Source organism: Montipora capricornis, chromosome 2 (assembly GCF_036669925.1).
Source record: "Montipora capricornis isolate CH-2021 chromosome 2, ASM3666992v2, whole genome shotgun sequence".
Classification (NCBI taxonomy): domain Eukaryota; kingdom Metazoa; phylum Cnidaria; class Anthozoa; order Scleractinia; family Acroporidae; genus Montipora; species Montipora capricornis.
Window position 1 is genome coordinate 61,157,871 of NC_090884.1, and position 18,332 is coordinate 61,176,202.

Genomic DNA, 18,332 nt, shown 5'->3' on the forward strand with positions numbered 1-18,332 from the left:
ATCTATCAAACCGTGTTAAGTAATTTTGACAGATGTAGATACGTTTACCTTGGTTGCATTGCGTTACTTGTCCATTTTAGTGCGCACTTTCTCACCGTCTACAAAATTCTGTCGCTTACAAAACTCGTCCGTGTCAAGATGCAGTTTGCAATCATATATCATGGAAATCGGTTAACTGTATAATTCACTCTGATACCAATTTTACGATTTCCTAATGTAGGAAACCGTGTTAAATAATTTTGAAAGAGGGAGCTATGTTTTACGCGTGCGTTGCAAATTGACTTCAATCCGATCTTACGGTTTTAAAAATTTTTTTCGCTGGGTCAATTAAAAATTTCCTGTCATGTCTGGTACTGTTTGAAAGCGTTAGCTGTCTAATTTATGAATATCATAGAATTAAGTCACCATAGTTTAAGTCCGCTAAGAAAATCGAGAACGCGTTGACCAAGTCAGGAATATGTTACTTGGTGACTGCAGTCCCGCGATATTTCATTGTGTACAAAATTCTGTCGCCTATAAAACTCGTTACTTTCAAGATACAAGATGCAAATATATCATTCAAATCGCTTAACTGTGTTGTTTACAGTGACACCAATTTCAACACTGTCCAATGTACGAAACCGAGTTCAATAATTTTGAAAGATGCAGGTATATTTAACATGCGTGCTTTGCAAATTTACTTCCATCCGATACCACGTGTTCATACATTTTTATCGCACTGTCTGTTCAAGTTTTCCTTTCATGTTTGATATCTGTCTAATTTATGAATATCTCAGATTTAAGTCGTCATATTTTAATCCCGCGAACAAAATCAAGAACGCGTTAACCAAGTCAGCGATATATTACTTGTTGACTGTAGTCTGCGAATTGCCAATGTTTACAACATTCTGTCGCATATAAAACTCGATCCTTTCAAGATAACGGTTTCAAACATCTATAACTGAAATCGCTTAATTGTCTAGTTTTCAATGATACCACATTCAAGGTTGTGCCATACACGAAACCGTGTTAAATATTTTTTTTAAGGAGACAGCTATATTAAACATACGTGCTTGCAAATTCACTTGAATCCGATAACACGGGTTCAAAAATTTTTATCGGACACTTGATTCAAGTTTTCCTTTCATGTTTGGTACTGTTGTAGAACTCTATCTGTCTACTTTATCACCATATAAGAATTAAGTCATCACATTGTAATCCCGCAAAGGAAACCGAGAATGCATTTATTTAAGTCAGAGAGATCGTACTTATCGACTATAGTCTTCCATTTGCACATCTGTGCAAAATCCTATCGGTTACACAACTCGTTCCTTCCAAGATACAGGTTTCAAAACATAAGTCATTGAAATCGCTTAACTCTGTAGTCAACAGTCACGTTCGTCCAGAAAATGTGTGTACGGGTTTGTCTCAACAACCTCCGCCATTTTTGTTTGATGGTAAATCGCGAACGACGCGAATCATTACGTGGGAATTCGCTCAACCGTCAACATTGGTAAAAATGGGGACATGTGATTGGCTATCAGTTAACCCTCGCGTGAATACCAGATCTCGCAGGAGATCTAAAAATAACTTAAGGGGGATTATGATGGGAATAGGGCCAGTATGAAGGATTACTTCTCTTACCTTCATAATCTCTTGCTATACCTCACCGTATTCTAGAATGAATAACATTGTCCTTCTTCCTTTATAACGTTTATCGGAGATCAAAATTAACGCAAGAGCATTGCATCGTCAATTACCCGTTCCTCTTCAAAGTTCATTAGTGTCTGTTGGTCAATCCCTCTTTCCCTGAGGAAATCACAAATCTACAGAATAACAAAGGCCACCAGTGAATCAAGTAAAGCCAAATATGTTTCTATTGAGTGGGATGATCTTACCTCTTTGACCGCATCCTCCGTCGATGTTAGAGGGGACGCTACATTTGAGGCCATGTTTGACTCGCTCAGTATGCTTCTCAGCCCACAGTGAAGTCGCAAAAAAAACAAGCGCGAAAAAAGCCGCAATGAGCAGAAAGTCCCGAAATTAACCAATCGCAATTATTTTGGGGAGCGGCCGCAGGAATGAAAACAGGGGAATTGAATACAGGCGTTAAGTCCCATTTCCCCAGTCCCCTCTCGTTTTCCCTCACTCTCACCCCACTTTCAACGCCTGCCATGCAGTCTGCCCTGCATGTTTAGCTTGAGTTTCGACGATGGTTGACTTCATAGCGCAGCTCGCTTGCATAGCGCAGCTCGTCTTGTTAAACCGGACATCAAAGTTCTTGAACTGATCAAGACCCATAAGCAAGCGACTTTTTTGAGACAAGGGCGACAACCTAGATTGCTCGCAGTCCCTTCTGAGTTAGTCTTACCTCCCGCTTTGATCACGCAAGCGAGCCTAGGGGAGAACGGTGATTGAGCAAAAATATATCTTTGCGCTTTCCCCACCAAAGCGGGTAGTTCGACTAACTCAGAAGGGACTGCGAGCAGTCTGGCGACAACCGGAAGAGAACATTTCGAATGCCAGGTCATCTCTAATGTCATCTCTGAAAAAGGTTTTTGTGAGATTTTTCGGCCAAACGAAGGCCAAAAATAAAGATTTTTAAACGATCTTTAAGTGGATTTATTTGGTAAGTTAATATCGTCTGTCAAGAACTTGTGAAACGGTGGCTCAGTTGGTTGAACACGGCCTGCCATGCGGGAGGTCGTGAGTTGTTCGACTCCGGCCGGACCAACACTTAGGGTCTTTAAATAACTGAGGAGAAAGTGCTGCCTTTGTAAAATCTACATCCACAAATGGTTAGACTGTCAAGTCTTCTCGGACAAGGACGATAAGCCGGAGGTCCTGTCTCACAAATAACTTCCATGTTCATTAGTTTCCTGTGGGACGTTAAGCTGTTAAGCTGTACACACTATTCGAGAAGAGTAGGGGATGAAGTTCCCGGTGTTGTGGCTGTTCTATGTGTGTTTATGGGTGGGTGGGTATAGCAGGTCCACATCAGCTGAATAGCTGCCAAAACTTAGCTTCAACCTGCTTTAACAAATAAATAACAAACAAGCTTGAAATAAACATCGCAACGCATTTACTAACTGTGAAGTTATGTACAACACTGAAACCAAACGGCAAATTGTCCGGTAAATTTTTCGGGTTGGATATCAGAGAATTTCATTTATTTGTACTCAACGATGCCAGACAACAAAACAAGTCTTTTAGCATCGATCAGGAAGGTCCTCAATCAATAACAAACAAGCTTGAAATAAACATCGCAACGCATTTACTAACTGTGAAGTTATGTACAACACTGAAACCAAACGGCAAATTATATTAAATTCTGGTAAATTTTTCGGGTTGGATATCAGAGAATATTATTTATTTGTACTCAACGATCCCAGACAACAAAACAAGTCTTTTAGCATCGATCAGGAAGGTCCTCAATCTCAAATGGCAGCGGCCAACCAGGAACGCAAGAAGACCACATGAAAGATTTGACATCAGGAATTTGGAGCAGAACTAATACCTGATAACCTCTGATAATGCAAATCCCATTCGCATCAAGGACTCTTTATCTCCCATTCCCAGTAACAAATAGCCTAGTACGTGTAGCCGTACCCTCCTCCCATTTTTCTTTCGGGGAGAGGGTACTGCTAAGTTAGTAACAAAATCCTAGTTCCCAGTGATCAAATCTCATTTTCCCACCGAAAAATCAGGTTTCCCCTTCATGACCCTCCTTGTAACCAACTTTGGTAGGGCATTGCACCGGCACCGCACTGCTCATGCGTTGAAGCCGCCTAAACGGCTTTCAGTTGCCTGTAAAGTGACAATCACTTGCTTACTTGTACAGTTAAGTGCAAGGATTACGTCTCTTCATTGTAACTCCAAAAATAAATAAATAATTATATTAAATAATTAAATAAATATGATCTACATTTCGTTTATGAGCAAGAAATGTTTTTGTTCAGCGGATTCCCTTTCAAAACCATTCCTGGTTGAAGTGGTTAAAGTGAAAGATGGTAAAATTTCTTATGAAAACCGGATGGCAAATATTCTAAAACAATATCTTCAAAGGTGCCGAATCTTAACTTTAAAATGGAAATTCGATAAGTGCTCAAATTCACCAAGATGCGTCGAGGCCAGGCTGCAGAGCTAGAGCCGCACGGCCATCATGGTTCTGGAGATGTAAACATGTTCCATGGTTCAGATGATTTAGATCACAAAAAACACAACGAAGAAGGCTACCAGATGGATAAAGAGGAAATAGAAGATCTGTTCAAGAAGCTTGACAAAAATAACGATGGAAGAATAGACGTTTACGAACTCGCAGAAGGTCTGAAACACATTCATGGATCGCGATACAAAGCCGGCCAAGCACAGGTTTGTCTTCAACAAATTACTGGCCTATAGTTACCTAATATAATTTAGTCACTGCTTGATATATAACTTCATTGAAACCCTATCTCAGTTATGTAACCCAAAGTCAGGCTCAGGGTAACTCAGAATTGTAGTTTTCGCTGTATACTATTAAGAATTGATCAAGACGTGATGGTGCATAACATTGGTTTAGAATGTAATCCTATGTTTGCAGTGTTTTACGTTGGATCCTAGCAAATTGTGTTCAAGCAGAATTCTAGCTGTATATTCAATTTCCACGATTAAAACGGCCGAAAGAAATGTTTTTCCCTTTTCGATAATGTATCTTGTTTTTCTGTTTCGGCCATTGAAGCAACAATGTTATTGCATTCATCCGAAACGCAAGTGTGACGATGTATGCAAAGTCTTCCAATTCACGCGAGGATGAATACTCGGTATTCTATTTAATTTTTTATCTTCCTCGGAAAGGCTTCTTAAGGGGTGATTACTAATAATTATTACATCTATTATTTAGCGTTTTGGACAATGTTAACTAATTGTTTCCAATTACTCAACCGGAAAAATATTTATTTATTTTATGTCATCTTCATCATTTTTTGTAATGGCATACAATTTTAAAACTCGTCATAATTAATTATATTTATCCACGAATTATAAGAGTTCACTGTAAAGGGGACTTGGTCAAGGAAAAGAGAGAATTGAGTGCACAGAGGGAGTAATTGCAGAATACCTGGTATCTATTGTGTTCTTGTAGCGGCAATTTTTGAAGAACGAGGCATATTCATATGCAAATAAGTGGCAGGGGATTCTGCAGTTAATAGCCACACAGAGAAAATTGTCTGTTAACAATTGCAAAAACCAACAATTGACTTAGGAGGCAGCAGTTGACCCATGCTGGTGTTCAGGGCACACACTAGCGATGGTTTTCATTATTACGTGTACGTTCCAGGTTCAAATTTTGCTCTGAACCCTGATTCGAGTTGTCTACAGAGGTCCTCAATGTAACTTTACCACCCTTTGAAATGCAAGTTATAGACGAATGAGAGAAGTGATCCTTGCAATTATGTGGACAATTTAAGAATTGTCTCTTATAGGCATCCAAAAAATTCGGGCGGCTTATACTGGATTTGAGCCCGTGACCTGTGCAATGCTGGTGCAGCCTCTGGGAGTTTGGGAGTTTTATGAAGTGATGATCCTGATTATATTCATAGTGACTGGAGCTCTGAAAGTATTATAATTATCCATGTAACCAATGGTCATGAGCCCCTTAAAATATCATGGTCATTAGATATGCTGCAGAAAGCTTGTCTGATAGCTTCTGCAAGAATCCTAAGGAAAGCTTTGGACACATGGTGGGGCTTGATTTATAAAAAGGGTAGAATGTCTGAACACCTTCGGTCACTGGAAGTGACCAGATTCTCACATAGACTTCCAGTTTACATCAAACTATCTCTTACTATGTGTCAGGAATAATGATTATATTTATTCCTGTTAACAATATCATTTCATGTACATTACAACATATACATGTACTTATAATAGTAATAATAAGAATATTTAATTATTTCTGTTATATGAAAGGATGTTAAAATTTAAAATGACACAGTATTTTGTCATTAGCTTTCCATGAACTAATTAATTTTATTGATCACTCATTGGCACTTACATTTAGATGGATGACTTATTTTGAACACTCGAACTCTTTCTCTCCTGAAGGGGAGACTTACGGATTTTACTCTCTTTAACACTAGATGATTTAACTTGTTGATCTTTGCTTTAGGTGTGAATGAATAAAATTGCATATGTGTTTTGTGTTTTATAGCAAATTATGAGTTTAGGGGATCAGAACCTTGACGGGCATATGTCATTTGAAGAATTTGTAAAGTATGTGACTGATCATCAAAAGAAACTTTGGATTGTTTTCAAGACCATTGATCAAGATGGCAGTGGTAAGAAAATGATAATTGTTTTTTTCTCAGCACAAACATAGTACTTTGCTAGTTACATAATTGGAAGAGCCCTAGACCTTGTTGCTAGAAGTTGTGGATTTAATAGCTGCTATTACAGTTGAGCCCATGTCTTAGCAGTGTTAGTTTCAGAAGGCACGAAAACGAGGCTTTTGGGTCAAAACGAAAATTTCTCTATTAAAGTAAAGTGAAGTGGTGCATTTATATAGCGCCCTTATCATCAACGTCTCAAGGGCGCTTTACAATGATCAATTTACCCCCAGCGGACTGGAAGCATATACAGGCGCAAATTGCAGCCGCTTCTAAGCAGTCCATGCATGCTGGTACTCATTTCACTGACCTCGGAAGGATGGAAAGCTGAGTGAACTTTAGCGGGGAAGAAGGTCGCCAAATATTCCAGTCTCGGCAGAACCGGGAATGGAACCCGGGACCTTAGGGTTGGAAGGCAGAGATCTTACCACTGCGCCAACCCCTGTGATTGTGATTTCTTGATTCTTGACTGTTTCTTTCATTTTTTTTTAGTAATTTGGGGTTTGTTTGGCCTCATTTTATTGTGGAAAGTATGGCAAGGTGTGGTATAACACATACGTGTAGATGTGTTAACCAAAGTAACAACCCCAAATGTGCGAAGCTATCAAGGGCAGCTTCCATTCAACAAATGCAGTTTTTCTTTTTCTGAGAAAAACAAATTATGCATAGGAACTCTTACTGTTTTCTGCATTTCACATGCTAAATCTCTTACTCTTCTCTAAACCTGATAGAATGTTGACCTGGTAGCATCGCTTCTGCGCACTTTGAAACAATCACCCCTGAAACGTGTGCTCAACTGTAATAACAGCTGTTACATGCTAGACCAACAAACAGGGTTTTGATTAGTATAAATATACAGCTGTAGGTGAAAAGAAAGTACTTCCCATGTAGTAAGTTATACATGGCAAGACATTATGCTTTGAAGAAGCTGTGTACACAAGAAATGTTGCAGGCTACATTTAGCTATGGGTTATATTGTTTTAATAGTCCTAAGAGAATCTCTACGCAGCCGGCATTTCTGGTGTATATTGTAATTGCTTTCTAAGAGACTCATTATCCACTATATTGACTTCAGAGAGTGCCATTAGCAAAAAAAAAAATGTTTAGAGTCTCTGCTCTTTTTAGATAAGTATGAAGAATAATAGGCCTTGTATCACAACACTTGTTTGTCAAACTCTGTGGCACGTAATTCTTTGAGTCCATACATTATCATTAATTTTAAGTGTAGGGAATGTACTCAGTTTACAATAATTATATCTCTGCAAAATGTAGGTGGCAAAAGTGAAGCCATAGGGCTGCCTCAAAAGGAAAATTGTTAAATAAGCAGCAAGTGCAAATCAAAATTTTTTTTGTACTTGTTCCTTACCAAATTTTGAATTTGGCCACCCACAATAGCAGGGTAATTATTTAGACTTATAATCTACATATCCCTGTATCTTTGTAGGAAGTGTGGATACTTCAGAGCTTAAGAGAGCTTTTGAGAAGATGGGTGTTAATGTGACAGACAAGGAAGTGGCTCTCTTGCTTAAAAGGTAACCAACTGAGGAGATTAAATTTTGTTTTCAGCTTTGATAGCCTTTTTCGTTGATTTTTTCATTATGTAAATTTATGAACTTTCAAACAACAAATCAATAAAACAATCATGCCTGCCATTCACTTGCATTGTTGTCTTAAGCTGTGTGTCCGAACTAACGGAAGATGTTAAGTAACAAATGCACAGCTATAAAAAGCTATTAGCTTATAAAAAACTGGTTTGTCTAATCAGTTTGCATTTAGACTTCCTGAATACAGTACAAGCTGGCCTTTAACATTACATGTAAATCAGTAGCCCTTTTTTTGCTGCTACAATGTCACTTAATCCTTTAATAGTTTAAATCACAAGTGAATGTTATGTACATAACCTTCTTTAGCATGGATAAAGATAAGACTCTGAAAGTGAACTGGAATGAATGGAGAGAATACCACTTGTTGAATCCCAGTGGCCACAGTATGCATGATATAATTCAGTTCTGGCGGCATAGTATGGTAAGTGGCTTGGATTATGTCTGGTGTGCAAAATATCTTCAACTCTAAATTATCTGATTCTGAATTTAAGTGGGGGTTGGAGAGGGGGCTCTTAAGGTTACGGTAGACCTTCACAAGCAAAGCTTTTGCGATAGTAACCGATACTACTTAAACTACATTTTAAAAAAAACTCCAAAAGGTTAAAATGCATGTTATGAAAGAAAACTTATTTTCAATGGATCTTTCTCAGTCAGCAAAGGCAGGAAAAGGCAATTAGAAACTGTCAACCCAGGGAATTTGGTCACGTTTTCCACTAGAAATTAACTGTGGTCTTGAATTTCAAGTCATGTTGTTTGTTATAAAAATCGTCAAACGTTGTCATCAGTTTTTTTTTCCTTGGGAATGACTTTTTCCTGGGAAAGGCTAAACAAGAAAAGAGTTAAAAGTAAAACCTAGAGAGAAGCGTGGCTGTAAATTGAGAAATCATAATTACATTTTGCGTTTCATCCCAAGGGACTCTACAGGACATCTCTTGTGTTCCCATTGGCTGTTTATACTTGCGCTTTTTGGTGTTGACAGGTGGTGGATCAAAAGGCATGAAAAGTTTGTAAGACTTTGGAACCAAAAAAAAACTTAGTTTGGTTTTGGGCAAGTGTGTCCTCTTTACGTGATTTAGTAGAGTGTGAAAATTCAACCGATTGTCTTGAAATTTGCCCCAAGGACTCCCAAGATACTAATAACTGAAATACAGTGTGAGGGATTTCCTTTTTTTAGAATTGAACTCCTGCAATGGTCTTCGTTATTGGTAAATTTTGATAGGCATATTTGATAGGCAAAATTTTACATAAATATAAGGAACCAATTGGAATATCATCAATAAAGCCTCAAATGGTTTTGATGATAAACGCCTTGTGAATGACATCATACACAAGGCTTCCCTTTGCATTAAAATTTGATACCCGATAAATTTGATCAGAGAGACATCGGTCGCTCAACGTTCTTGGGCCCCGCTCTTCTTTTGATTAGATAAAGTGAAAAAGAAAATACATTTTATCGGAAAGTGCATTTCATAGCCTCTCAATTATTGATGTATAGTTTAAGGTTGTTTCGCTTAACCCATTGACTCCTGGAGGTTCCTCATTGACGAGAAAAATCGTCTGGCGTGAGACAGAGTAAAATACTAAGACAGTCTGGCCTGTTTAGGCCGGTTTGAGTGATAAAGGGTTAATTAACTAACATGTTAAAAAAGAATGTTTGCAAAGGACACCCATGAAAGGTCTACCGTAACCTTAAAATTAATGATGGTACAAAATGTATGTGCAAAACATAACAAGCAAGTTTATTTACATGTATGTTGGTGATTCTGTTGTGTGGACCTCACCTTGCATATGACTTCATGAGCAAACTGTGTAAAGGTTGTTTCATTCTGTGTGAAATTCAGTAATCTAGATCCACTACATGTATATTCCTAGTGAGTTTTCAAAAATTTCAACAAAGTTTGCAAACGTTGATATTATTGACATTTAGGTCATTGACATTGGGGAGGACATGACCATCCCTGATGAGTTCACAGAGGAAGAGAAAGTCACAGGAATGTGGTGGAGACAGTTAGTAGCCGGAGGTGGTGCAGGAGTTGGTTAGTGTGACAGTCACTTGAGCTTTATACTTTTTCGTTTTTCAATCCAGTGCAAAGCCAGACAAGGGAATTGAAATGTATCAGATTTGTTGTCTGTTGCTTTCCTTGTTTTACAGTTTCCAGGACAGCAACAGCACCACTGGATAGATTAAAAGTTTTACTACAGGTAATTAAACAAAACTTAACCACTTCTGACATAGTCATGATAATGTGATACCCTAAACACATAAAGAAGTTTGCCAAAAAAGAACCTGCACACAATAAAACCACAGGGTATCTTTGCAGCAAAGTATACCATTAGTCTTTATTCTGTGTTGCATTGCCACATGCCACATGCCTTTAAATTTCAGATTTTATTGTTAACCATTGCACCCATGTGTCTCCAAATTAATCGACCAAATCAAAGTTAGTTGCTCTCACAGCTTTAAAAGAGAGACATTGCTGTCTCTTTTCCTTTGACTTTATTGTTGTGTTCATGTCATTGGGTTTTGACTTCTAGTTTTCACTTTCAGAGGAATATTGACATAATTAATTTTGAGTGACCCTCCTGTAATATTGTTGTCTGCATTATGAAGCAAGTGTAAAACAAGATTTGATCTGTTGTCACTGAAAGATTGTATGTGCATATTTTTCTTCATTTGTTCTCATGGCAAGGAAAAAGATAACAAATTTTGTTTCTGACACAAACTTTGTGTCAAGTTCACAGGGGACAATGCAAACATTTGTATTACTCCAGAAATCATAATACTGTATTTCTGGGACCTTGCAGGTGCAAGCTTCAAGTCAGAACAGGATAGGAATTACATCTGGTTTTTCCATGATGATAAAGGAAGGAGGAATAAAATCTTTGTGGAGAGGAAATGGTGCCAATGTAGTTAAAATTGCACCAGAGTCAGCAATAAAATTCTTTGCTTATGAAAAGGTAAGTAGTAGATATTACTGAGGAACAATTTACAGGATCCTGTTTTATTATATAAGTATAGATATCTATGTACATTTCCGTGATGAAATAAAAATCATTTAGTCACGACAGACAATGTTTTCACTCGACTAGTGAAAAATTGTCGTAGTGGCCTTTTGATTAGTCATGCAATATTTTGAACAAGTTAAAAATTATCCTCCTTGTATTTTGATTAGCAAGTAGTTTGTTTAGCTTTGGCCCAGGCGGCCTGTGCATCAACGGCAGGAGTCAAAATTAATTTGTAAACATGGCAGCTGACTGGTGTATGGTTTTCAAAGGTTTTGTTCTTTTATTGCTTAGTTTCCTTAACAAAATACTTCAGAAAATCTTTAAAAGTTTTAAAAGTATTCGAGCGAGTGAGGGAAGGTAAAGAGTTCTTTTATTTCAAATATATTTTGCCAGTTGTTTGGGACGTTTTTCAGTGGTTTGATATCCTCACATTAACACTTACATTTACCTCTTTAAATTTATGATCTCTTTACTTATGTAATAAACAAATTACTGCATTGTTGGCTCGTTTGTACGATTTTTATTAGGATCGTTAAACTCACTTGTTTTGTTTGCTCACTCGTCCGTTTACGGGATCCTTCACAACTTGTGAATATGCACTCACCAACCATGAAATATTATCTATATTATTAAAATATAAATTTAAAATGGGTTTCAAACTTTTTACTTGATAAATATTATGATGGAATCAGAGGCTTGCTACTAAACGAAAAAAGTGGTCATGCATGTACTTTGATCCAAAATGGAGGAATGAAGGGGAATGGATTTCAAGTGCCCCACTCTGACCTCAGTGTTTTGTTTTGCAGAAGAATTTGGTTTGTGTTGGCACCAAACAAACAACTTCTAGTTTTATTACGTTCAGTGCCCGTTAAAAGTAAAATTTTGTAGTGAAGATGGATCATGGAGAAATATGTGTATATGTATGTTTACTTTACTACATTTAAAGGGATTAATGCCAGCTACCAAAAGTATTTCTTATCGAGGGCATTTTAACTACTGTGTCCATAGTCAGGGTTGTTGGACAAAGTCAACTGTTCAAACTTTTGAGCATTTGATTTCGAAGACAAATCGCAAAAATCTTGAATCCATTGGCGCATCATTCATGTTGCATTTTTGCCATAGTGCAGGTATTTTTCATCAACTGTTTTTTTTTTTTTCAAACAGGCAAAGAAATTGTTAGGCGCAGATGAAAAGCAGCTTGGAGTTAGTGAAAGGTTAACAGCAGGTGCTATGGCTGGTGTAGCATCACAAACCAGCATATATCCTCTGGAGGTAACACTTTTTTTCTGTTTTTTTCTCAAATTCAATATATAGATGTCATTGAACTAGCGTGAGGTCCGTACTGGGATAATATTGGTTGAGTTCCTTTTTTTGCAAGTTTGTGAGGAAGAGGCAGTGTGGCCCAGTGGTTAGGGCACTTGCCTTAAGATCCGGGGATCCCAGGTTCAAGACCTGTTCTGACCACTCGTTGAATTTGTTCCTGGTAGGCCCTGGTTCAACTTCCTAGCCGTGCTTGTAAATAGAATTAACTATTGCGGGTAATGTGAAGTGCTGTTTTCTACCCATGTAAACCATGTGAGCATTTGCCCTACAAATGGAAATGGGCCCACACAAGGACAGAGAAAAACTCTGACCAGGGTGGGAATTGAACCCACAGGGTTCGTACGCGTCTTGAAAACCCTTGAAAGCCCTTGGATTTCAGAAGTCCGATTTCAAGGCCTTGAAAGTACTTGAAATTGATTTTTGGTCCTTGGAAGTCCTTGTTTTTTTATTGATCAAGATTGAAAAATATTAATGCTTTAAGTTCTTAAAGTAAATGAAAGCCAGTGAAAACAAATGTTGAAGTAAACAAAGTATAACGTTCTCGAATTTTGCTTGGTTTGTGGTAAATTCTTACTAAAAAAAGTCCTTGAAATTTCAAAGTAGGGTCCTGGAAAGTCCTTGAAAAGTCCTTGACCTATTGGCCTTAAAAAGGGTACGAACCCTGAACCCACGACCTTCGGGTTATATCACTGATGCTCTACAGAGTGAGCTATAAGGTCAGACGGGAGCAGGTCGTGGGAATTGAAGATGTGAAATTTAATTCCCACCCTGGTCATAGTTTTTCTCTGTCCTTGTGTTGGCCCATTTCCATTAGTAGGACTAACGCTCACATGATTTACATGGGTAGAAAACAGAACTTCACATTACCCAACAATAGTTACGAATTCTTTTGAAATATAAAGTGCTACACGGCCGACGTTTGCAAAAACACAACCTTGTACTTGTACATATTCATTGTTGTGCATTTGACATCTTCAATTCCCACGACCTGCTCCCATCTGGCCTTGTAGCAGCGGTGATCTAACCCGAAGGTCGTGGATTCAATTCCCACCCTGAGTTTTTCTCTGTCCTTGAGTAGGCCCATTTCCATTAGTAGGGCTAACGCTCACGTGGTTTACATGGGTAGAAAATAGCACTTCACATCACCCTCTCATAGTTAATTCTGTTGAAATATAAGTGCTACACGGTCAACGTTTGCAAAAACGTAACCTTCCTTGTGCTTGTAAATAGCCAACTGTTTTGCCTCCGGCCAGTTTGGATTCTTTACGGTTCTTGTTCTGTTTTGTCGTTTCGTAAATTGCGTTTCACTGGCCCTAAAAAAGGGCTAATTAATTATGTATTATGAGGTCCATAAACTTGCAAAAAGGAGCGAGACCAATAATTTCCCAGTATGGACCAAACAAGCTACAATTCAACAAGGTTTTTATTACATTTGCTTTCTTGCGCAGGATTTTCTATTTCTTGAGTCTTACCTCTTCGCCTACTTCTGTTAACGGTCCTGGAAAGTAAAATTCATACTAGAACTCCGACATGACTAAATAAAAAGGATTTCTCACATTTTTTTTATGTGCGAGAAAATGGAAACAGAAAATGGGAACAGTTTGGCTTGACCTATATACGCTGCTTCCTGGCCAGTCCATCTTAGCGGCTCAGAGAACCAATCAGAATTCTCCTTTTCATCTCGGACCAGTTTACCTATATTATAATTCTTGTTAATGATAAGGTTATTCAGCTGCCAGTCCAGTTCTTGACTACATGTATGAAAATATCTTATTAGTGGTTTGAAAAGTTCTTTTACACACTGTAATCATTTTTTAAAAGAAAAATAGGTAAAGTGAAAACTCATTGATACTACCTCGCTACAATTGTACATGTAACTGTACTGGGCAGAGCGAATGATGGGTTCCTGGAAAGACTGGGACTTTCACTGTCGCTGCTGGTCCAAAGACGTGGTACAGCCATGTATCCCATGCAATTATGCGAGCACAACGATCGTCAAGTAGCATGGCCTTGTGGTTAGGGTTATGGATATGTCATATCCAAACGTTTACCCAGGATTTTAGCTTCTATTGTCGGAATTAAAGAAAATTCCAGGCGTTGCTATTCCCTTAGGGAAGCAGTCAATTTATTGCTATTTCTATTGTCATTCAGGCATCTGTCACACTGCATTAGTTGTCGGCCTCGTTGGCGGAAGGTGCCACTACGCAAACTGCTGCCCTGTCCTAGTTTAATTTCAGTGTAACTGAATTATTAAATATCTCCTTCCTGTAGGTTTTAAAAACAAGGCTAGCTCTTCGTAAAACAGGGCAATACAGAGGACTCGTTCATGCTGCGTATGTGATATTTACAACTGAAGGAATCAGGAGCTTTTATCGTGGATTATTTCCTAGTCTGCTTGGAATCATTCCTTATGCGGGCATAGACCTTGCAGTGTACGAGGTTAGTTTATGCATGAGTGTGGAACCGGCAACAAAGATGGAGTCAGTTTTATGTATTTTTTTTTTTCGTTTCATGTTTCGCATCCTTTCTATTCAGAATAGCATTTTCCACAGTTGATGGAAATAGATTATTGCAAAGCTTTATGGGATTGAAATACATACAAACATCGCTAAAAAGTATTTGTCCGCATATTAACCCCATAATGCTTTAGGCGCTCAATCGTGACGTATTTGAAAAGAGTGCTATTGTTGTGTTGGACCCCCCGCGTCCCCATCTCCGGGTAAGGTACATTTGTCGCGAGGTTTCGTTACCAAAAACGTTTAAAGATGAGATTCGACATACTTCTTGTTGGTATCCTTCTTCTGCACTCTTTGTGTGTTCTTTGTAAGAGAAGAAAAAATGAAAAGACAACGTTATCGGGAGGAACACAGTGGTGTATTATTTCCAATACTAACTTGTGTTGAATTTTGTGAATCCGTCGCCCTAACTTTTGAGTTTCATTTCAAGATTTAACCTTGTCCATCTTGCGTTGCAGACGCTTAAAAACTTTTACTTAAATTACCACAAGAATGAGTCTGCAGACCCAGGAGTGTTTGTTCTGTTGGCCTGTGGTACAGTATCAAGCACATGTGGACAGTTAGCAAGTTACCCTCTTTCCCTAGTCAGGACAAAGCTCCAAGCACAAGGTACAGGAAGGAGGATGCTTTGAAGTGACATTAGTTCAGCTCTTCCTTCCTCACTTACTTACATACATTCATACATACTCAATTGACCCCTGACCCCACAGGGCTGTTCAATTCCAATAAAGCAAAGTAAATGAAAGAACAAAACAGAACAACAACTGTAAGAATCCCAACTGGCCAGAGACAAACCAGTTGGCTGGCTATTTACAAGTGCGGATGAGAAGTTGAACCAGGGACTACCAGAAACAAATTCAACGAGTGGTCAGAACGTGTCTTGAACCCGGTATCTCCGGATCTAAAGGCAAGCGCCCTAAAGTGGGTGGCACTGCCTTCGCAAGTTGTTTGTGTCACTTGCCGTTCCGCCCGCCCTTATAAGTAAACCTCCACTCTAACTGCAACCAAATTTGTTTGAAAATGTTTCTTTTAAAAGAGAATTTGAATCGCTTATTTTCACTTTCAAATTTCCCGGATGCCGCTACCATCCGCTATAATCCACTGTTCCTGTGAATTGTTGCGGTTTTGTATTAAAAAAAAATAGGCCAATCGCACGCATCACAATTATTCCAAATAGTGACACTCGGAAAACTTGAAAGTGAAGATATGCGATTGTAAAACTAATTTCTTTCTAATATTATCAGAGGTTCTTTAAGTACTTGGGAAATTGTGTGAAGAAAAGAATTCATTGCGCTTTTTTTTCCTAAGGTGATGACGGTGTGGCCGCGCAATTTGGCATTATTTTCCGTTGAGGGTAAAATCTTGGTGACATTTGTGAAGAGCAATATTTGCCTAATTACAGTGCCGCTCGCTTTTGGGCCCCAAATTTATTTATTATATCCTTGCTCTTCTCCCCAACTTCAACATCATTCGTGTCTCGGAATACAGACAGTTAACGTCACAAAGTGTCCCCGAAATGCTGCATTTTACCCAAAGCTAAAAATAATGCTAACCTTTACCCTTACCTTGTTGTTGGACATAGGTAGCAAATGCTTAGACTTAAAGGCTTCGTCTTGGATGTCAAAGTTGGGGCTGATTACGCGCATTCGTGGACATAAGTACAATTTTCTTGAGCGGGCAAGCCGGTTAAGGCACTCTTAAAGGCCTGCATGATGTTGAACGGGCTGGCCATAACAATGACCACAACCAGGTTTTCTGAGCCCGCGAGACTGAGCACCCACAGCAAACCATTGTTTTAACGAAAGCCACTGGTCAGCAACTTGGTTCTGGTCATTGCTGTGTAAGGTCTTCTACATTTTCAACGCAGCGTGTCCCAGGCCCCTGGCGCGCAACAAGTGGACCTAGCGCGCATGTATGTTTTGGCCGGGGCAATTTCCAAAATGAATGAAAAAATGACCTCTGTCTCAGCCAATCAGCATTTAGTAAGTAAAGTTTGCCTTTATGGTATAAAGTACCTAACTAAAACGAATGAACGAATGAGAGCTCTTTCGTCGTAGGCCTTATGACCGCTTTTGTCTTTTTTCTTCAGCACGTACCCGGGACGTTCACACAGGAGATAACATGATTTCAGTTTTTAGGACAATTTTTAAAGAAGATGGACCGCGTGGACTTTACAGAGGTCTGGCACCGAATTTTATGAAAGTTGCGCCCGCAGTCAGCATTAGCTACGTCGTATATGAACGCTTAAGAATGAGCCTTGGAGTTATCTAGCACCTCGAATGATGTTTTATTCGTCACTTGAAATGCATCGTCAAAAGCCAAGAAATCTTGGTTGTTCAAGCTTATGGCAATTCCAGGAACATATTTTGGTTTCTACACCGAGACTATGCTTTTTAGCTGCAAATTGTACAAAATTATCGCCAATCGAGGTGCCAAATTATGTGTTAAGGTGTTCAACACTCGACTTGTGGGAATTTAAATTGCCTGCTTTATTTTAAATTTAAGGGATAATGTAAGGGACAAGTTAATCTCACATAAGTCACCCATTTTTTTTTTAAGTTTCTTTTTGTTGAAGATTTTTTCTCTCGTCCGCAAGGATTTGAAAAAGCCACGGAAATAATGAATCAGAACGTCATGCTAGAATGCAATTGTATTGCAGATCGGTCGTTTCCTCTAAAACCCGGCAAGGAAGAGCAATTGCCTCCAATGCTAAACCTTCGAGCTAGGCGCAAGTCTCTAGAGCTAGTCTCGCGGTTCATTTTTGCCGCTCGTTACAGACTTTTTGAATCGTTCCTTGAGCTTGAGCTTGAGCTTGAGCTCCAGCACTTGGCACTTGGCTCCAGCACTTCCCCTATTAACTGCAAGTTATTGTGTGACTCGCGAGAACCTGATGAACAATTTCCTTTGGTTAATATTGGGAGGGGCGCCTGTTTGGCAGGTGCCTAAGATCCAGGGAAAAAAATATATGACTTGAGACTCTCGTCTCAGAAAGGCGAGTTTCCCGCTTTCCTTCCCTCAGTATGGTGGCAAGGAAACGAAGACGGCTTTTAATTGCAGGCTAACTGGGTCGTTCTCCCACTTGTTTCTCCATACTGGTCCACACCAGCGTTATTTTGAAATTGGAGTGTCACTTGTGAAATAATGAATTTGTGAGACTTCATCTCGTAAAATCCATAGGAGTTGTAGGCAGTCGGCCACAAGCTCTGGACGAAGTAAAGTTTGTTGTTCACTTGCAATGCCACACGTATGAGTTTGATGGGCTTTGAATTTGCTAAGATGTCTCCATACTTATGGAGACATCTTACTGATAGCGACTGTTTATTGTTTTTAATCTGTATTCTTTGATTACACTCACGTCATAAAACGGCCATGTTGGTGCCAAAACAACAGAAAAATGCAGCTCAGGATTTGCATCAGTAATAATAGAATCAAATTCCCAAAAGACTTTTCTCTGTTGCTCTTTCCATCAACATGGCCGTCGTGACGTAAGGTGCGATCAAAGAATTATGGAACCGTTCGAAAATATTTGAAAAGGGTAG

At 38.8% G+C, this 18,332-nt stretch overlaps 1 protein-coding gene across 1 annotated transcript; it reads left to right on the forward strand.

The window, feature by feature from the left end:
* The first annotated feature begins 3,956 nt into the window (after positions 1–3,956).
* LOC138030111 (mitochondrial adenyl nucleotide antiporter SLC25A25-like) lies at positions 3,957–18,034 on the forward strand. Its single transcript, XM_068877994.1, has 11 exons — positions 3,957–4,350; positions 6,170–6,296; positions 7,789–7,876; positions 8,255–8,369; positions 9,876–9,984; positions 10,101–10,150; positions 10,754–10,906; positions 12,119–12,226; positions 14,549–14,716; positions 15,252–15,402; positions 16,883–18,034. The coding sequence occupies exons 1-11, from the start codon at positions 4,099–4,101 to the stop codon at positions 17,062–17,064; spliced, it is 1,503 nt and encodes a 500-aa protein (XP_068734095.1). The 5' UTR covers positions 3,957–4,098; the 3' UTR covers positions 17,065–18,034.
* Positions 18,035–18,332: the final 298 nt, after the last annotated feature.